General features: G+C 47.4%; 1 protein-coding gene across 13 annotated transcripts; it reads left to right on the top strand.

The window, feature by feature from the left end:
* The first annotated feature begins 129 nt into the window (after positions 1-129).
* Positions 130-18,205, top strand: LOC6543346. Of its 13 annotated transcripts, XM_015159235.2 has the most exons (11): positions 131-473; positions 1,280-1,432; positions 3,331-3,698; positions 13,474-15,414; positions 15,481-15,885; positions 15,953-16,116; positions 16,211-16,333; positions 16,396-17,064; positions 17,183-17,340; positions 17,405-17,546; positions 17,621-18,161. In XM_015159235.2, the coding sequence occupies exons 3-11, from the start codon at positions 3,485-3,487 to the stop codon at positions 17,819-17,821; spliced, it is 4,017 nt and encodes a 1,338-aa protein (XP_015014721.1). In that variant the 5' UTR covers positions 131-473; positions 1,280-1,432; positions 3,331-3,484; the 3' UTR covers positions 17,822-18,161. The 13 variants fall into 13 exon arrangements, with proteins under 13 accessions (XP_026834651.1, XP_026834650.1, XP_026834645.1 ...); XM_026978850.1 differs by having other exon boundaries at positions 130-349; positions 13,474-15,885; XM_026978849.1 differs by having other exon boundaries at positions 130-353; positions 13,474-15,885.
* The last annotated feature ends 3,854 nt before the right edge of the window (positions 18,206-22,059 follow it).

The following is a 22,059-nucleotide window of genomic DNA, read 5'->3' as shown; positions in this document are numbered from 1 at the left end:
TAGCATTATAGTAAACTTCCAATTTATGGAAATACCTTTCTATAAGTCTAGTATTATATTAATCTTTTATTATTATTAGTATTATATTATGTGCATTATTGCTCAACAGAGTTTTTAATGCCACCGCATACAGAGAAAAGGAAACTTTTTGCGAATATTGCCTTTGCGCCACCAAATCGAAAACCTATTTTGAAGAATGGAAGCGAAGATTGGCTGGGGAGCACTCTTCCGAAGAGCGGCCAAGCGAGCTCCGGTTTCTCGTTTCTTCGGCTCCGCGCGGATTCTTCGGGCTTCGCAGAGTCAGTTTGAGTCGAGCGTTCGAACGGTGCGCACCTGTTGACGGTTTTCGGTAGGTGAGCGTGGATTGTGGCCAGAAGCTGAAGAAGCCATCGCCGGTTAGCCGCCATCGGGCCCATGTGCGTGTGTGAGTGCGTTCGAGTCTATGAAAAGTGAATAACTTAGGAGGCATGCGTGTGAGTGCGAGTGTGAGTGAGCCAGAGAAAGAAACGAGTGTTTTTCTTGAAGTGAAGCAAACGGCGAATATGTAAACGTATGCCGAATAAATGATATTTGTGCTACGCGCATCTGTGTGTGTGGACAAGCAAAATACTCGTACATACAAACCCCAAGGCGGCAGCAACAAAAACTTCAAAAACTTTCTTTTTTTCGCGCTACCTTTTTGCTTGGCTGGCTTAGTTGGTTTTGGCTGCGGCCTTTGTTTACTGGGCTGCTGTGAAATTGCTTGCAAATTTATAATTTGTCCGCCGTTTCACTCCCAATTAGAGAGCCACTCGGGCCCGGGCCCAGGAGTGGAGAGCATTAATTGGGCTCTTTTCGCGCAAGAACCAGCGAGGCTGCGCACCGCACATCTCGCATCCGCCAGGTTGCCCCAACCGGATACGTGGTCCGCTGCAACCTGTCCGACGGCCTACACACGTCCGTCGACTGCAACGCGACCCGCTAAATTGCTCCAGGCCAAGTCCAAGTCCAAGTCCAAGTCCAAGACCAAGTCCAAGTCCAAGACTGCCCACTCCCGGTTCCCGTTCCAGCACTTGATACTGTTAGTTGTGCCATTTCGAGAGCACTTGTGCCAATTTCTATGGGGCAGCTGTCGCTTGATTTTTGCTTTTCGATTATTCAGAGTTGAGCGTTTTGCATTCCTTGAAGCCACAAAACCGCATTTCCACTGGGTTACCCGGTCCGGTTGGGGCCGAATCCGCAGCTGGATTTGGCTGCGTCGGCCAGATCTTCAATTTGGTGTGCCTTGTCGTTTTTGCAGTTCGTTTGGCCTAAACCAACTGGTGAAATTTTCCATTATTGGCGTTATTTATGTGCAAAATCTAATTGAAAATAACGTGCATTAGTGCTGCACGCAAAAACATCAATCAAATCTCGGGGATTTCAATCGTGTGATTAATGGAAACGCTTAGAGGTGAGTCCGAAATGGAAAATCCAGATCAGATACTTGTGAAAGGAGTGGAGGAGGCTTGAGGTGTAAACTGGCAGTACTAAAGGATATATCACACACCTACTTTTGTATACCTGACAGTCACAAAGGTCGGCAATTATCGGTTATGCAATTTTCGATTTCTTGCCTTGGACACTCTCATTTTCTCTTTCTCAGTCGATAAATCTCAACTCCCTTTTCATATTTACCTTTTCTTACACCTTCACCTTCCTTTGGCTCTTTGCCGGCTCAGAAATCGCTTACGCAACCGACAAACTCCGAAAAAAATGGCTTATGAAAAATCGCATGAGTCATTTAACTGAAGAAGACCAAAGGCGAAAGAAATGAAAACTAATTACGAGCTGCGACTTCCGCTGGCTGCCGAGAGTCCAAGGCCCGGGACGAAAAGAAAGCAAGTTGATAAAACCAAAAATTATTCCTATGAAAATGTAAACAACCGGCAGCGTGGGCGAGTCGCTCACTGGAAAAACACAACAATCCGCTGAAAAGTGGATTCGTTTAATGACAGCCCAGAAACCAACAGAAACACAGATGCGAACGGCCCACGAAAAAAATAGATTTTGTTGTGGTTTTGCTCTTCTGGCTGCTCACGTAAAACTTTCTATTTCACTGGGATTCTTCAAGCGTGCAGAGTTGATATTTCAAGGTTCCTTTCGAGACCAAAATGGGGGGTAAACAAAGGCCATAAGCGAAGATCTGCCAAATATCAGACTCAGACCTGGACTCGCGACTCATGGACTCATGGACTCATGACTCAAGAGCGACCGGTCCGATCCGGTCTGAGATCACGTACACATACAAATGGTGTATTCACTCGCATGCTGCAGCGGCAACCTTTACCTTTCCTTTCCATTTGCTATCTCCGCTGCCGCTGCTCTGGATGCTTTCACTTTCCAGCTAATGCTCGGCAATTGCTTCAGTTACTGCGGCTTGCAATGCTGGCTTGTTTTGGCTTCTGATTAGCACGCCAGCCATTGGGTAATCTCGGGCAGCTGGAATCGATTAGGGCACGGACAACTGGCGACAGATTATCTGCTCCAGTTGATGGCTCGCTGCGGAATTTCACTTTTGCTTTCTGGCACCTCAAATTGAGACTGGACTTTCGCTGCAGCCAATTTTTCAGCGTCTTGGACATCAATCAAAATTAGCATTTCAATCAGCCGAGTTCGGTTAGTTGCTGAATGGAACGCTTCAGTTTGCGTAACTGGCAACCAAAACCGAAGTTTTTCTGAAACTGTTTTCTTTTCCAGCCCTTCATCCGGCCGGGTTTATTGACTTACTCAGCCGCTGCTTATGTAAATGCTAATGCCACTATTGTGGAGTACTGCCGGTTAATGAGGGTTCGACCCATGGCTGTCTGACGCAATATAACAACAAAACCCGAACTGTGAGCTTTGGGGGCCCATGAAGGGGCGAGAAACGAGGTTTCTTATCAAAGTTCCTCAAACGCAGGCCCCAATACACACATGGAACATTAAACTATGCGAAAAACTCTACCAAATCAAAAGACTTAAGGCACGAACTTTATCATTATCTTGAACCTTTCGGCTGTTCGAATAAATAGTAGAAAGGGGTGTGCACTCAACCGAATTCCCCAAGAAGAAGTGCAAAAAACTCTTCCAAATCAAAAGACTGGAAGCCCTAACTTTTGCGTGTGATTCGACAAAAACGAATTCCCTACTATCAATGCAACAATATTTGCCGCGGACAAAACACTTAAGCCACAAAAAGCTTAGCATTTATTTTAGCTTATGTGCCTTGTTACTGCCAGCCACTCTGCCAAATCAAAAGACTTAGGGCGCAAACCTTAGCATTATTTTCGACCTTTACGCCTGTTTGACCACCTTTCTCCTTCCTTTCAGCATAAATACACTCGGTCAAAGCAAAACATGCCTCGCCAAAGCGCGGTTGATCAATAAAACAACGACATACCGAAAATAAATAAAATAAGCCCCTGACAATAAGAAGAAGAAAGAAGAAAAGAGTGTGCCCGCGGAACGCGCAGTTTATGCAAACATGCGACGAAAGCCACAGAACTTAACACACACTATACCATCGAGTAGAGCCGGAGACAGAGGCGGAGGCGGAGGAGGTGAAGCAGCAGGTCGGGACACCTCCCGGCCGTCAGCGATTTCCAACAATAGAATGCCAAGAGACCATCGACACTTGATGGCCATGGTCGTGTCGACGTTGCCACTGGCTCTTCTGCTGCTCCTCGTTCAAACAACAGGTAAGTCTTGGCCAGAGGGGCGTTCAGTGCGGCAAAAGGGGCTGGGGAGCACGACAGTAACATGCCCAACAAAAGAATTTCACATGCATTCAGTTAATAAATTGAACATTAATTGCTAGGCCTGTGTCTGCAGTCAACTTTCACGGGTTCGAACAAAGTGGGAGGATGAAAGTTGAGATAAAGCCAACAGATCTTTGCATAGATTATGCGATTGTTGCAAATTCCTCTGGACTTGTCCTCATTGGAAATTGCATTACCTTCTGCATAGGAATACAAATATTGTTCCTATTGGTTAGGAAGTTATATCGAAACCAAATGCACTCTTGTGCAACAAGGACCCACTCCACCTTGAGGTCATCTTTCCACTTTTCTTCCACAACTATACGCATCATCCAAGCGAATCGTTCGCACTTGTTCTAGTGGATCTTATCTCAAGTAACCATATGTTTTCACCATGGGTTCTGCTCAAGCGAGCATTTAGTTATTACAAACGGAGATACTGCGAGCAGCTTTTCCACACGTGAGCATAATTTCAATTTTTAATTTGATACATACCGAGGAATGTCGGTTCACAAAAAGCTGAAAATAAGAAAGAATTCCCCCGACGTGCCAGCACTTGATGAAGATGCTTCAGGCAGTTACAGGCATTTCTTGCCAGCACTCGTACGTGATTATTCTGCTCATTTTCGTCTTCTGGCTTTTAGAAAGCTTGCCTTTGCTGCATAATTTATTAGGCGTTACTAAGAATGCATAGCTGGGGGAATGGGGTGGGTAGGGGCATCTGGCATCTGGCATCTGGTACCCAAGTACCTACCTTCAAACTGTGCCAAACGTAATGAAGTGTGCTAACTGTACTGAGTTGGAGGTGCCAGCACACCCGAACAAGTGCGTTCAATTGTCGAGCAGAAGTTTGTTGCTTCCCTTTTTGCACTGAAATACGGGCTTGACCCACTAAAAACCCAGATATGTCACATGGGTGACACATTTCAAACGACTTTAAGCCCCCAAACTGGGTTGATCGCATCTGCAGCTCGGTCTCCAGTGCCGACGATTCATGATTCATTGGCCAGCGTCCACGGAAGGTTAGCTCGAGTTGCACAATTGCGATTATTCATACCGGATTCATTGACTTTTGCTGGGCTTGTCTTGTGTTTTTTAGTTTACTTGGCTCCACCTCGCTTTGTCGTTTACAAAGTGCGTGACGTGCGTGAATCGAAGTTAATTAAAGTTTATTATGACTTGAGCGGCGTGGCTTACAATCGTAAAGTGACTCTGAGCTGAGCTTATGCAATATGTGAAAATATGGGAAAAACTATTCAGAATGACGAAGGGTAAAGAAAATATTATGCATTCCTAACCAGAATCTGCAAAAAAACTGAATAAACAATACACAATAAATACACAATTAGTTAGAACCCATGACTTATCCAAAGTTGAGATTATTATTATTATTAAGTTTATAAATATGTTTAGATGTTTAAGCTTAAGTAAGGTTTCTCTAAAAAATGTTGTCCTACAAATTTTCAATGCAACGTAATAAATATGTCCATTAAAAAACAATTTGAAAATCTAACCTTTTAGGAAGTAAGATTTAAGGAAGTAAGATGCATAGCACTCTGAAAAATTTTGATTCGTAGCTAAGCATGTTAAACTATTGGTGTCTATTCAAACAAGCCTTCAAATAAAAACAAGATAAAATGCTATATAGTTCCCCGACTATCAGATACCCGTTACTCAGCTAGTGGAAGTGCAAACGAGAAATTTCAACATTTTCTGGAATATAGGTAGAAATTGGGGGAAAAATAATAAAATAAAAAAAAACGTGAATTTATTTAAATGTGTGGGTGTGACCACATCGACTGGTTTATTGCTCCCGATCAAGAATATACACTTTATATGGTCGGAAACGTTTCTTTCTGCCTCTTACATACTTCTCAACGAATCCAGTATACCCTTTTACTCTACGAGTAACGTGTAAAAAACATTGACTACACAGTATTTGCAGTCTTTAAATAAAAGTTAAAGCTCTGCTAGGATTTCATGGCTGCTTGGAGAGAGATTTGTGGCTTGCTAAACCGCATTGGGTGCCAACTTCCCATGTGAGCTACAATTAAGGCGGAATGGCCCTCACCAGGAGTACAGTGGAGTGGATTCCGAGGCGCGGCTCCCATTTACTTATGCATTCCATCATATAGCTGCTATTCCCTCCGCCAGGGGAGCACTCCACTAAAACCGCTTAATTGCACGAATCCGGGCGAATCCAACTGAGGCGGGCAGCTCTCGGCGGGCTGGAATCAATTAAAGCTAACTGCACTGTTTACTGGGCCACTTGAAGCGGGGCCAAAACCTTTCATGCAGCTAATAAGCCGCATTAGCATGGGGAATGGAATATGGAATTTACATAGAGCCGGGCGGGAAAATTGGGTGAAGTGAAAATTTACAGCAAGCCTAATTAAAAGAAAACAGAATCTCTCGGCGCCGGACTGCTCAGTTATGGCTTAGTGAAACAGAAAGAAGCGCAGCAGTGCCACGGTTATTACAGTTACACCCAGCTAACGGCTTTTGGGGGCTTTCGATACGATACTCGGAGCGAATTGAGCCATTCGAGGCCCTGGAAAAGTGTCAAAGAAAGCGCCATGAGTTGGGCTTTTCTGCCCGTGCTCCCGGTGCGCAGTTCCAGCATTGCTGTGTCTGCGAATCGCCGCAGAAGATCGATGGTTTCGATCGGGTTCGGTGGGGAAGTCAGCTATGACACTGTAACCCGCTGACTTACTACCGCAACCCGATGGGTTTTTCGATTTCATTTCCCTTCGTTTCTGAGTTTCCCCCTCGCGCAGAGCCCCTTCCTCACTCACAGCTGCTGTGGGCTGATTAAGTTTTCAGATTAGCTGGTTCCACAGGCAGTTTTCCCTCACATTTTTGAGTTCTTATTTTGTTTTTTGGCACATTTCGGTTACATGGCCCACTTGCCCGGCTCCAAAGAGCGAGAGGTACAATAAATAATCAAAAATCCACTGCCTGATGCGAAAGAGGAGGAAGAAAGAAGCCGCCGTCGTTGCAGGCTGAGCAGAAATTTATCGCTTGACTCTTAATTGGGTCAAGAGGCAGGTTCGTTCGGCAGGTTTCTCACATATTCTTGATCTTGGCTTGAAGGGGATTCTGGGGATTCTGGTAGCCTGTTCACCTGTTCACAGACTGGCAATGCTGACGCAATTAATAATTTAATTTTTTGAAGGCTTTTGAAGCCGGTAAGAAAAGATTATGGCAGCTGCCCGAACGTTGGACTGTTACTGACCGATTGGAAAGCACTTTTTTGCCTTTGTTGTATGTAGTTCAGTAAGTTTTTATTTACTCTCCAGCATCCATAATATTTTAGAATGCGTTGGTATACCAAAAAGAGTAGCGAAAGATGTTTCAGTCTCAGTTCTCAAAAACCCAACAATCAAATTTCTAATTTCATTTCCTTGAAAGTGTCATGTTGCCCTTCTCACCCAGTCGATATGGCATGCTTAAAGCTCGTAATCAGCTCACATGCTGATCGCCAATAATCAATTTACTCCAACGTTTCCCCACCCTGACTGGACCATTCAATTAAAGCCGAGCACCGACTGATCTCGAGTTGGGTTCCGATTGCCCAATCAAAGCGTGAAACCGAAGCCGTATCAGTGACTGCATACTTTCCCTTTCCCGTGAGAAGAGCGACGGCTCTCGGATCGGGATGTCCAAAATTGTACAATGAAATTCAGCACATCGAAAGTTGCCAGGCACGACACACAGTCGCACAGTCGGACGCACACCCATCGGCAGGTAGAGCCAACTGAACCCACAATTTATGTCGTTTTGGTTTCTTTTTATTTTTCCCTCTCTTCCTCCGATCTTTAATGGTCGTCCTGGGGCGCTGTGGGCCAAATTAAACTGCGGTGTGCTGTGGGAGAACAGAGAGGCTCGCCGCCCAGAAGAGGGTGGGGTGGGGCCCTTTCCTGGAGTCATGTTTTGGCGTTGACTACCAAAGGTAATCAATGAAATTCTGTTTTTATGCTCTTGCTGAATTTTGCTTGGGAGACAGCTGAAACCGGTTCCCAATGGAATTTTATAATCGCAGACTCTTCACGAATTTAGATCCAGCTAGTGAATTTGGCCAGAACAAAATATGAAACACATGTCACAGGAAATGTCTGACAACCGACCGCTAGGCATTTCATATGACTTACTCTTTAAAACTCAGGGGAAAGGAAAGGGAATATTGAAGCTGTAAAATAAAAAGTTCCAGACAAACATGTTTTGAATTGAACAAAAGTAGTAATAAATACTTTTACATGTTTTCAAGAGGCACAAAGATTTTAATAAGTACTTCCCATTATCAAATCGAAAGACTTAGGCAACGAACTGGATCACATTAAGTTTGCATAGTATATAAACTTGCACATTCCAACCTCAATTAATAAACCAAAATAAAAAGAAATGACAAAAAGAACCGACCATAAAAGTCCGTTAAATGGGTGCAGTTAACTGGCTATCCAAACAAAACAGAGACCCGAATGACACAATAATACCCACGCTCACTCACACTGGCGCAGCTACCCATTTATATTTCTTTCTATTTGGCACGCAGTTGGAAATAGTCCAATAAAAAGCTGGCTGACTGACAGCTTGTATATAAAGTGGTATTCTTTCTGTGTAGAGAGCCGGTTCTGGTGACCACTTGTTGTGGACTCTTATTTGACACACACACAGTCAGTCCTGAACTTGTCACAGACCATTAAGACCATATTGGCTGGCAACTAGTTTCCGTTTGGCGACTCCACTTAAGCCGGCTACTGTGGGTACAATGACCCAGTTTCGCTGGAGCTGTGGAGATGAGAAATATTGCTATGGGAAACGCAGAGAGAGAGGTATCCATTTGCCTTTCAATCAATATGTTTCGAGCTTCAGCTCAGCTCCACGCGGCATTAAATGTGCGATTGCCTGGAGCGGGATCATCATCTTTTTCGTCTCTAATGCGCTATTACATATCCAGTGCTCCATTTCTGCTCTCTCAAGAGAATCTTTATAATGGTTCATTGGGATCTTGGTGCTCCACCACCTTCCGCAGCACTGGGTTACTGACCCAAGCCAAGCTATTGACTGCTAAAGTATTCTCATGGCGTGTTTGGGGGCTGCACCGAATGCGATTTCAACTATTTACCAGCATTCCCCAAGAGATCGTGCAGATCGCTTATCGCCAGCTAAATTGCAGCCAGTTACAGGGCTTAGTCTGGTTCTGGCCTGGCCATTAGGGGCCGCGGCTCCTGCGACTTAATTAAACATGTGAGACAATTAGATTCCATAAGTGGGGCCATTAAGTCGGGCCTGGGATCCCTGCGCCTGCCCCGAATTTTCTATTGAAGTCCGAGACTTTCTGCCAGCTTCTTCGCACTGCAACGTTTACAGGCAGCGGAGCGCAAGCCGGCAATAAATTTCCCCTTTAGCTTGGATTTTTGGCCTGGCTTAGACTCGGCTCTCAGCAGGCAGCAGAGCGAAACTAACTGCAGCAGCCGCATCCGCGGAAGCCTGACCAAAACAGAAACGCAGTTGCGCAGCCGGACAGCAACCGCCTTTAGCAATGGCTTCCACTTCTACCTCGACTTTGGCTTCGTCTTGTGCTCCCAACCTAAGGCGGTTAGATCAGAGCTAGACCTTGATTAAGGTCATTCGCTTTGGATCCACGTCTGAGGGGCTAATACAGGGATGCAGCCCGAACACCGCGAGAAAAACCAAGGTCAAGTGGGACGATCAAATAAAAAAAGTTTCCCGAAGAGACACAGATTCAACTTGCATTTCGTCGCAAAGTTGAAATAAATAATTTGCCCAGTGCAGACAAAAAAGCTCTTGGATAAAATTGTTAAATCATTTCGAACTGCAGCCACGCGCTTGCAAAGGAAAAACTCTCGTGCAGCGCCAAAGGCCAAGCGTCATGGTCTCTGTGGCTGAATAAGATAAACCACTAAATATGGATACGGAAAATCAGCTTTCCAGCGAAATGCTTCAATTTCACCAGACACTACTTTGGGTCGAGTGGAGTGCAGGCTGCCTCATGCTGCCATGTGTCGGTTGTCGTCGTCACTTCGTTAATTGCAGCTCATGCAACTCAGCCGACGTCTCACAGCGACGGAGAAAAGTCTGGCCAAGATGCTCTTCAAGTTCTACCATGGCCAATTGTTGGTGCCGACGGCTCTTGAGCAACAACACCAGCCAGTTGACGGCTTGATTGCACAAGTGCTTGGACCCGGGCCACAGATACTTTATTTGCTTTGCTAATGAAAAGCGCGAGGAATGACTCGGCAGCTCCCACGGATCGGATGAGGGCAATCTGGACAGGTCGCACTAGAACCCACTGCTGCACGGCTTTCCCTGGCCATTGGACTGCGTCCACTTCCTCAGCCTTGGCCACGACGCCCACAACGAAAGTCGAACGGCCAGCAAATCAATTAGCACTAAATCAAATTTTAATGCTTTACTTGGACGTTAGATATCGCCCAGAGACCCTTGTATTGGATTGGATTCGGTTCAGTCCGTCCCGGCGGTTCTAGATCTCTGCATTCGGGGCGTGGCTGCTTCGATGGCATTCCGAGCTAAGGGACTGACCACATCTCTGCTTTAAAGAATGGCTTCGCCGTTGGGTCTGCGGACTTCACAAATGGGCGGTTGAGTTATGTTTATGGGCCAATTCAAAGAGCTGAAAGAAGCTCAGGATAGAAAACCATAAAAATAGAGAGGTGAGCGATGCGTTTGGGATTTCTTTAGATTCGTTTCATGATGGTTCATATTGTGTTCGGATTACTTGAAAAATGCAAATCATTGCCCTTTTTACTTCTTATAAACAAAAAGCATTCGAACAACTTTCATTGCATTATACCTTAGGGAAATGCCTATCAAAATATATTTTTGCAATAAAAGAAATGCACACAAAATAATAAAGCGGCACAAATAAAGTCGCATCATATTTTCTATAGTTATTTTATTGATAAAATACGCGCCTTCCGGCACAGCTTGTAATTTAAAAGCAATTACATAATTCTATTTATGGTGAAAACATAACGAATTGTCGCCTGCCGTTCGAGCAGCCCCTTAAATTATACTATTACATAATCGAGCCAGCCTTCTACGCCTGCGCAATTGCACACTGAAAGTGGCCAGGGCATACATGTCGTATGCGCAATGTTTGGGACGTGCGTTAAATTTTGAAGTCGGAACGGAAAATTGTGGTATGTCATAAGCAATTATCTGCGCCAGCTTTGCGCACATTAGAGGCGAGCAGGCGGACTTAATTTCTGTTTTGCTTTTGGCCACGTTGGGAAACAGTTGAAAAGTGCAGCGAAATAGAAAGTGATTTCGTGTCGGCGAGTTGGAGGCGCTGAAATCGCCAATTTGAGTGGAATTGGAGTCGTGCCTGGCGTTGGCTTCAAGCAGAAGGAATGGGCGCCGTGTGGGTTGGGCTGGAGCTGGAAGAGACCCGAGAAGAGACAGGGCACCAGTCGTGCGTCCTCGCCGGAGCTCCGCGGAGTAGCGATCGAGTTAGTGTGGGCAAGCACTGGAACTAATGACGACTCTTGCTGGTGTCCCCGTGCCGTTGTCAAATCGGGTGCATTCAACCCAGCCCGTCTGGATTTAATGGCCAAGAGATCCGGACGCCAAGTGGTTTTACTTTCGTTGCGGCCTGGCCGTGAAAGTGTGGCATGCCCCGCTCCGAAATGGAATTCAATTTTCGTTCATTCGTTCACCAAATTGCGTTACACATTTAGCCAGCTCTGTCCAAGAGTGCCTGTTTCACAGCCGCCGGCTCACTTTTACCGCCACCCCAATCAAAATCGGAATCCCAGACGCACTTAGGCTCGCAATCAATAAAACCAAAAGGAAAACTGCAAAACTGGAAAATGAACAATTCGCAGCAAGGAAAGTGAAAACTGTGTCGCCAGCTTTTGTTTCGCCTGCCCAAAAGGAAGCGCTAATTATATCAAAATCGCAACAAATAGCTGGCGCGAAGAAAGTGAAACAAATATTGTGTATTTCAATCGGTGGCGAGCCAGTTTAGCGACAGGTGAAAGTAAAATCTGTGCCAAACTTAATCAAAAAACCACGACACTCAAAAAGAGCCACCAATGCAACTCGGCAATTGGGTTAAGCTCAATAGCTAAACGGGTTTCTTGGAGCGAGTGTGAATTATGACTGTTGTGCCGACCTAAACTTGTTCTGGCCCTCCTCCTCAAGGCCCAAAAGATGACATGCACCCGACACCCAAAAAATGGGGAGAAAAGTACAAAGTCGTAGAAAGCCCACGGCAAACAAATCTCCTCGGAAGGTGTCAAAGATCTCAGCGAGATCTACGTTTGCTTGAAAATTCACAGCTTGAGTATTGATGGATTCAAATGTGGTGCCGAACGGGAATCAATAAAACGCGTCATTTTGACCTCGTTTACTTGAAACCCATTGTAGGACACATTCGTAGCATTCGGGTCTTTACTGTACTTTCAATCGCTGCGAATGCATGCAAAATTACTGCGTTTAGATTGCATCTTCGATTGTATTTCTCCCGGTGCGCTGGCTGACTGGATGAGAGTTGAAAATTGCAGTGCCGATGCGATGCGATAAGAGTGCCCATTCAAGATCTCCGCGTTCGACAAGCTGGGTTTGAGAGCTTGTCCCCATTCGATTGCCATCTGCATTCTACAAGTCACAAATCTATATTTAAGTTGCTTGTGGCGGCTCTGCCATATCCGAGGAAATGATGAAAATCAGCCGCTGAATATCAGGGGAAAAACAACTCGGCTGGCATCTTTTCAACGCTTGACGTAGCAATTTGTGAAATTCTTCCTAGGCTGCCAAGCGAGTACAGATCTGCCCGAGGCCACCGATCAATGCACGAGTATCCATGTGTGGAGCACCCAGGGTAATCAGTAATAAGCCTCGCATTGTGACAGATGCATCCACACACCGTGTGCGCAAACCCACAATTTTGAAGGAAAACAAACACAATTATATGCAAAGATAGTGAAAAGAATCCGAGGGGCGGGCAGAAAGACAAAGACTGCGGCTCAAACCTGACATCGAAAACAAATGATGCCTGCCAAGCCTGCGACAGAGATGGAAACTGATCCGAGCCGACTTTGGATGGGCTGGGCATTATTTCCTCCACATGTAAATGAATCGCGTTGACAATGACGGAGTGGTGGCTGCGCTGGGCGAGCTGGATGGGATTGGGACTGGGAGGGAATGAGGGACTGGGGGGCAGGTGCATGGGCAAGTGAAAAGTGAAACTCCAATGTGAAGATTCTGGCTATGCGATGATGGCTTCGCGGGAAAAGGAACGTCGGAACTCAACGCTCTTTTCACTCAACCATTTCCCTTTCTTGTCGTTTTCTTGTGGCATAACATTGTGCCCATTGAAGACTCATATTTTGAAATTGATTTGATTGAATAATATGAAAGAGCTGACCATAAAGTTTGATTTCATATTGGCCCCCCTTTTACGAGCGAATATTACTTGTAAATATGAGTGTTCAGTAAAGGTGTACATTGTATACCAAGTATCACTCAATAATAGGCGTCACTAGAGCCTCCATCGCTGATCTCCACTTACTAGTTCGATGGACTCGGCTTGATCCTGCTTAGGAATACATATAGTTTATAGGGTCAGAAAAGGGAACCCTTTAATCTAGTTATAATAGTTATTAAAATTATTGGTATGAACCCAATTTGGAACATATTGTCTAACATACTTGTCCACCAACCTTCACAGCTGGCCAGCACGAAAGCGTCTCCCAGATCTCGCCTAAGTCGAGCAGCCACCGCAACCCGGCCCGCCAGATGATCGAGAGCACCATGGCGGACTCCATTAACGGCCTGGCCGAGGGTCCATCATCGCCCCTGGACGTGAACGATAACGAAACGCGGGCGGAGCGCGTGGAGCGCTCAGCGTCGCCCATTTTGCGTGACCAGCAGCCAATCGGACCCAACGACGTGCACTACCCGGAGGATGTGGAGAAGGACGTGTCCGCCGGACGGTACTTCCACTACAACATCAAGCCCACGGGTACGTTCGACAACCAGGATGAGCAGCCCGAGCGCACGCACCAGGGGATCAGGGCTGGGAAGACTCTGTCTCGAGGTGGCAGCAGCGCAGAGCAGTCTTTTTTAGGGCGGGGGGACCTGCGACCGCTAGTGTCGGGGTCCCCGATCCGGCCGAGTACGAGCAGTACTGCCACCTCAGCGATGGCAGCCAGTGCCACCCAGGCGCCGCATAGTCCGCGCCAGAACGGAAACCCCGACATCCAGGACATCATAACAGGTATCGTCAAGCTGCTGAACGGCAATGTCAATGTCCACGCTAATACACAAGGTATCAGGCGGCCCTCGGCCAGCAGGATCAACAATCGGGGCCCACCGCGGATCTCCGAGACCCAGAACCTGCCCATCGACTACGAGGCTCAGAAGCCCGGGACTTCGATGCGTCCGCCGCCGTATCCCTTCGATCGGCCGGAACGACCCTTCATTACTGGTGTTCCCATTCCCGAGCAGATTGTGCCCGTGCGTCCGGGATTCGTGAGCAATCGTCCGCCCTGGTACCGCAACAAGCCACGCCCACCCATCGCCACCAGTGTGGGCGGCAATAGGAGACCCCTGCCCCAATATAAGCCTCTCCCAGCTCCGCCAGCGCAAGCGCCTCTTCAGCCGCAGGAGCTACCGGATAGAAAGAACGAGCAGGAGAAGGAGCAGGAGCAGAATCATCAGGAGCAGTCGCAACCGACTGATGATGCGGTGCTGCCCACCGACACCACATACGACTCGGAGTTCTCCAACGAAGATGCCAATGCCCAGTACATCGAAGTGTCCGATCAGGATACGGACGGCGCTGGCGGAGAAGTAGAAGACGAGCTGCAACCGCCTCCCCCTCCACCGTCCACAACCAAGAGTCCAACAACTTCCCCAACGAGTCCCTCAAAGAAGAAGCACAAGCCAAAGCCAGGAAGCGAGAAGAATAAGCTACCCGAGGAGTCTCCCCACGATGAGGGCTTCACCACCATTATTGAGACCAGTTCCGTGGTGCACACCGTGATGGGCATGTCCTCCACGTATGTGCCCATGTCCATGGACACTTCAGAGAGCCTTGGTCTGGATCCCTCCACCGAGGAGGTGATCTTCATGACCGCCAACCGAACACCCAGTCTGGAAGCAAGTGTCACCTCCGCGCTGGGCACCTCCTCGTCCTCCAACCCGGCCTCCGCCATCCAACCTACGTCCTCCAAAGAACACACCACAACCACCACTACCACCACCACCACCACCACCAGCTCCACCTCAACCACTGTCCCGCCATCTACTACGAGTACCACTGAAAGTGTGTCGCCTAATAGTTCCAATGCTAACACCAATGCCACTCCGCTCGCCCCCTACCATCCCCGTCCTGGGATAGTCCTTGATGACCCTGAGTTTAAGCCCGGCAGTCGGCCACGCCCACCTATTCAGCGACCACCCACCCAGCAGACCCTTCCCCTGCCAGCGGTGCAGCCCACCCGCCAGCATCTGCCACCCGGCTACGGGGAGATCTTCGACGTCACGTTATCCGCCATCCAGGGACCGGGTCCCAAGGGCAGTGGCTCCCAGCAGACGATCAACATTAAGCCATACGGAAGCTATGCGGCGGGCGGAGGTCAGGGCGACATCATCGTGTCGGCATCAGGTGACGACGGCTTTGTCTCGATCGACGGCAAGCGCACTTACATCAATCTCTTTGGTGACCCCACAGATCCCCCAGCGGGCGCCACAACGCCAGCCACGCGGCTACCCCAGTTGCCCGGCTCTGGATCGGGCTCAGGAGCGGGATCCACGCCGGGAGTTGGCGCCAGCAGTGTTGGTGGTGGCAGTGGTTCCTCCATCTCGCCTGCTGCCTCTGCGAACGCAGTCACCCAGAGCAGTGGTGGCTATGTGGTGCCCGAAACAGAGGTGGTGGACCTTCAGGGGCACAGCAAGCCCCAAGGCGGAGCGCCCACAACAAATGCCGGACCCACGAGGCCCCATTACCGCCAGAGGCCAACGCAGCCGCCGGTGAGGATCGACACCTGCATCGTTGGCGATGATTCCACCTGCGATCAGGCGCAGCACGAGCGATGCAAGACGGACAGCGGCGTCTCCAGCTGCCACTGCAGACCAGGTGAAATCCCACGGGAACCTATTGAGTTGGATGATCTATGTATGCTTATATGAATGGAATTCCTTAGGTTACTCCCGGCGAAAACACAGGGAGCCGTGTCGGCGGGTCATCTCCTTCCACCTGGGCATGCGCGTGGACCGCATCTACGAGCACCGGATTGTGTGGGACACCAAGCTCATGGACAAGCACAGCGAACCCTTTGGACAACTCAGCTACGAATCAATAAGAGCGGTTAGTTAGTATATAAAAAAAAATACTAATTCCATAAAAGCTTTGGTTTGGGGCGGATGCCATATTAACATAACTTGAATGATTCCTCTTTCAGCTGGACTCCGCCATGTCCATGACGCCCTACTCGGACGAGTTCATGGAGGCGAAGGTGAACAACATCTACCGGGGCGACCCCAATCTGGGCGGCAGCGGCGTCTACGTGAACATGACCATCAAGGTATGTACAAGTAGTATCCAGGCAGGGCCACTGATTAACTTATTAACTTCCTCCTGCTCCAGCTGGATGAAAGTGTGGAAACATTGCGACCCAATCTGCGCAGCGACGTTCAGAAGCATCTTCTGGGTGTGCTCCACAGGCGGAACAACAACATCGGCAACTCCGTGCTGTACGTGAGCTCTCCGGAGGGCGCTGTGTCTGCTCTGCAGGATCTGGATGAGTGTCAGTCGCCGGAGCTGAATGACTGCCACCCCGGCGCCAGCTGCAGCAACACCTGGGGCAGCTTCCGCTGCGCATGCGAGGCAGGACTTCGTGATCCGTGGGCTGACCAGCCAGCGCGATCTGGACGCGAGTGCCAGGCCTGCGCCGACTCCGTCTGCAACAACCACGGCACCTGCAGCTACGCGGAGGATGGTGCTCAGGTGTGCACCTGCGACTCCAGCCACTATGGCGCTCAGTGCGAAATCGACGGCGAGGTGTTGGGCGTGGCTATCGGCGCCTCCGTGGCGGCCATAATCATCATTGTCCTGACCCTGGTGTGCCTGATCATGTGGTCGCGGCGCTGGCAGCGCGAGCAGAAGAACGCCATGGGTTCACCCGTGTTTGGATACATGAACACCGCACCCCTCAAGTCCGCTGGATTGCCCCAGGCCGGCTACCAGGTGACCCTGGAGGACCGCATGCGCTGGGCCCAGATAGCCGACGTCATGGCCCAGACGAATCACTACGGGGTAGGTATCTGGCACTCAGCCAGGGAGTAAAAGGAATGAGATTGCTCGGATGAGATGTCCAGGATCTGGCCAACTTGCAGCTTGCGAATACTAATTACTATTCCACATTCTGCACCAGCAGGCTGAGCCCATCGGACCCACTAGACCTTCGTCGGCTATGTTTGCCTACCCCAACCTGGGCGCCATGGGAATGGGCACCCTGGGCGGGATGTCTCTGCAGAGCACCATGCAGATGCATCCCAGTGCCACGCTGGCGCCTCCAGTGCCATTGCCCAGGTATGAATCGTCGTGGTCCAGCTGAATGTATAACCCGTATTGAGTATGCTCTTCTTTGACTTAGAAGACTTGGCCTGGGTCCCCGCTCAAATGGAATGCGCACTCTGGAGAACTCCAGTTCCAGCGAGGAGGAGGATCGCGCCGACCTGCTGGGACGCAACTTCCAAGTGCCACGTCCCAAGAGTCGCAGCAATGGCAGCATAGCGGTAGGATCTTAATCATATCGATGTACATATATAGCACGTACTATTTATTCCCTCGATCTCTCTACTTGGAACAGAACCAATCCGGCATCTACTACGATGTGGACTACGAGCCGTCCGGGAACGGGATCGGCAACTCCAGCGTGGACCACCTGTACGGGTCGCAGAATCAGTCCGTGACGCACTCGTCGGGCCACAGCCACATCCCGGGACCCCAGGGCATCCCGATGAGCACGTACACCTCCGGGCGAGCTCCCAGCAGCTACTACATGAAGTGACCCCTGGCCGAAGAGAACCCACAACACCAACCTTGTACATATGCAATCTAGAGCTAGACTAAGGCGACTAAAACCCTTTTCCACTGCCAGTCCCTGCGGCGACTGCAGCTGAGACGCGTTTTTGAGGATGAGAATCGTAGACTTAGGACCATAGACTTAGGACTATAGATTTAAGCGATGCAAACCACAACTAATCATTACATTTAAAGCTATTCTAAACCTCTAAATTATTTCACTGAAAGTCAAGACCCGTAAAGTAGTTGCTCAGCTTACTATGTTAATATCTGTGAACTAATTAAGATCACACAGTAGGATGTCTATTTATGTAAATAAATGAATAAAAGATCAAAATTTACCGACTTCAGCTTCACAGTGGCTGCAAAACTGTAAGACTGCCGAGTGCGTGGCTCTATCTCGCTCTAGCGCGGAGACTTAGGGCTGCATAAATCAATGCGTTGGCTAGAGAGGGACGACTACTGTTCGAGTGACGGAACGTGACAGCTATTGTTGTGCCGCAGTTGGATTGGCGCGTACTTTTAAATCGTTAATGCAAAACAAAAGTGATTCAAATTTGAACAAAATTAATTAGAATTGGTATTACAGGTACAAGGAATTATTTTTGGGTATTTCAGGGATTAAATATCGTCATATAATTATGCCCTTTTACTCGTGGAGTAACCTAGACTTGTTGAAAAGTATGTAACACATAGCAGGAAGCGTTTCCGACCCTATAAAGTCCAAATATTTAAGAGCTGGCTATGTCGGTCTGTCCGTCCTCGATCTCTGGAACTATAAAAGCTTGAACGTTGAGATTAAGAATGCAGATTCCAGAGACACAAACGCAGCGCAAGTTTGTTTTTAAATTTTGTCATGTCCACTTTGTCGCCCACAAACACGCCCACACTTTTGAAAAATGTTTTGACATATTTTCCTTTTTTTATTACCCATGTAAATTTCTATAGGTTTGCTAAAAAACTTTTTCCCACATAACTTTCACGCCCACACTTTTAAAAAATTTTAAAGTTTTTTTTCATTTTATTATTTTTCCCCCAATTTCTACCCATATTCCAGAAAATGTTGAAATTTATCGTTTGCACTTCCACTAGTTGAGTAACGGGTATCTGATAGTCGCTTCATGAAATGTTCCAGCATAAAGAAGGTACAATTTTATCCTAAGAAACTGAAGAATATGTTACAATACATATACAGACATATTTGTAACTAAACTTCTCTATAAAATTTCTTAGCCGTTTCTCTTCTCCTTCAGCTTACTAATAGCCTTCCTGTTTGTATACAGGGTATAAGGGGTATATTGACGTCAGTCGTTTCCAGTTTTCTGTCAAGATATAATTTCGGTCTTAATTTGACCAAAATCGCATGTCATATTACACTGCAAATTAGGTGTAATTAAAAAAAGGAATTATAGTCTCCTTGTTATTGATTATAGAGCACTCTTATAGCATTACTCTTTATATCTTATTTGTTATTTTTTTTTATATAAATATACAAGGTATATCGGCTTGCCGAAGCTAGCTTTCTTCTTGCTAATTTATAACTCTCACATTTTTTGAAGAAAGAGAAAAGTCACGCATAATTTATGACAATTTTCGGACGCGGTCTTCGCCGCAGTTCACACGCATAAATAAGTTAAGGTATCTGAAAGAATGATGAAAATAATATCTGTGCGTCGCGACTGCGTGAGCCATTTGTTGGAAAAGTGTGGAGGCGGTGAAGTCCTCTTATGCAACTCATCATTGGTCGTAGTCGTGCTCGGGTCGAGAAGCGGAATGGCACTTGAAATGGGGATTTCCGAGGTGAAGTGTTGAACCACCAGCAAGCAAAATAAGTGATCACACTATTTGGGTAGTCAAGCAAATATTTAATTAAGATGTTCTACAGACAGAGTTGACCTACGTTTTGCATAATGATTTACTATTTTGGGTATTTCAACGCAGATATTTTAAAGTGGCAACAGCAAACACACCGACATCCCAATTATAAAATATATTGCATTACATTCAGCTAAAGTCTATAAAAGATATCTGTGTTAGTCTACATGTTACAGATATGTCACTCGGCTACTCGAAACCCGCAGGGGCAAATGGACTTGACAAGTCCGCCGCTGAGGCAAACACATCATCACCTGAGAGATCATCAATATTTGGCCATTATGTGACGCTAATTCGCGCGTGAATGCGTGCGAAGTTCAATGCCGCGCGGGGTTTCAAAGTGGCGCTGCCTAATTAATCGACATTCGCCAATTGTTGGTAGCTTTTTGGGAGGTCGAGTCCGTCTCTCTGGGCCATCGGCACCGCGAACCGCGTTAATTACGCTTATTTAATAATTATCCGTTTGCGGTGACTAGTAGCGCATTGCACAAAACTGGGCTCAAAGCGATCGTTTCATTACATCTGCAAATGGTGCTCCACCACCACAGCTGACCCATTTTCCTTTCTTTTCGCTTTTTCGCGCTGCTTCTCCTCTTTTCGCAGCAATGACGCTGCAATCCTCCAGTTCGTGCCCGCCATCCGTCCATTCAGGCGCCGTGCCACGCAAATCACGTAGATGTCGCGGAGGGCCGTAAAAAATTAAGTAAAATACCTCGCACGCATTCCATTAGGTTCGATTTGCCGCTGTCGGTCAGTTTTTGGCCATTTGCGCTTGTTATTGGGCCACATTGTGTCATTGATTATTGCGATTCCACGCGGCCTTCGCGCCAGCGGAGGTGTCAAGTCCAAAGATACCAGGAGGTGGATTGCGGCACTTGGGATGTTCTGATGCGGACCAACGCCTCCGTAGTATGAATATCCATGGGAGAATCCACACTTCTTTATTAGAGGTAAGGAAGGTAGAGGTATATATACATATATGTATAATTATTCAATACAGTTGTGTCTTGACGGATTACTTGCCAACTTCGTGAACTAATTAAATGGAATTTTCAAAGGTGCAACTTCAAGGGCAGGCCAACCGATTTGACACGCCCACATTTTGTGTCGCATGCCTTTTAGGGGGGCTCCTGCCAAACTGCGTTTGGCCAATTGCCGTGCAGAATTCCATAAAGAGCGACGTTAAAGCCAGAGTCGTATAAAGCTGAAAATTACCTGTTGACTGGGGGCTGTTACCCGGGGCCATTTTCGGCTCCACTTACATTGTTGCGTCTCCGAAGCGGCAATGACAATGCCGAAAGTCCGCAGGTGTTGCAAGCTATAACTCAATGCCTCAGTTCCTCAAATCGTGTGGCAAGTAGGTGCCTGAGCTCCGTGGCTGCGCTGCGGGTGGGGATTCCCCTCCTGCTTTTTCACCGCTGTCGTTTGTCATATTTGGGCGCGCGTGGAAGATGCGCCTCCGACTTCCTTGTTGGCATTGCTGGCATTGTTGTCATTGTTGGTATTGGCCGCCAGCCGCTGGCTGTCATCATGTCGCCAGCCTGTCAATCTGAGGCCAATGAGCAAATAGTCGCAGAGAGCGAAAATATCAAGAAAAGACTTAAAAAATGTTTAGCAAATAGCGAGCTATTGAATTATTGCCTAACACTTTTGGGAAGCTGAAAATTGAAAACTGAGCGGAATTGCCTTTTTAAATAATACCGTTTGAATCACTGCACAGTATTTTTACACATAAATATTCATTTATCAACGCTTAAGATATCATTTTTAAATATTCCCCAAACGTTCTTATATTTTATTGAATGCCATTATCTAACTAATTTTGCTTTGAACAGTTGCTTGTATATTGCGTTATATGCTTCATTTCCAATATAAGATTAGTTAAATGAAGCTTTTGGGATACACAAATTCCCATACATCCAGCGATTGTCAGTTATTGACCTCCAAAAAACCGCACCATTTTAATTACCCAAGACAGCACGCATTTGCATCCATAGCGCCCCAATCCGCGGAAAGATCTTGACGGCGATTCACAGGGCTAACAAGTGGCAGTTCGGGCCACATTAGTTTGCAGTTTGCCACAAAGCAAACAGATCTCACATGTCGTTATATAAGGCAGATAAGCTGGTGGCGGTGGCGGTGGAAAGTGGGATAATTGGTGTGGAAAACTGGGAAAATTATTGCGCGGCGGAGGAGTTATAGTTTCACAGACCCAGTGCGCCTGGGAGACTGTCTTTCGGCCCGAATCGGTTTCTTCTGTCTTCTACGTGCTGTCTTCTGCAAGCGGAACAGCCGCAAAGACATGCCTCAGTACGACGGGGCAAGAAAAACGCTCCTGGGCGCGCGACT

This window comes from Drosophila erecta, unplaced genomic scaffold (assembly GCF_003286155.1).
Source record: "Drosophila erecta strain 14021-0224.00,06,07 unplaced genomic scaffold, DereRS2 tig00000055-arrow-pilon, whole genome shotgun sequence".
NCBI lineage: Eukaryota > Metazoa > Arthropoda > Insecta > Diptera > Drosophilidae > Drosophila > Drosophila erecta.
The sequence above is the reverse complement of the archived record's forward strand: the minus strand, read 5'-3'. Positions and strand labels throughout refer to the sequence as shown.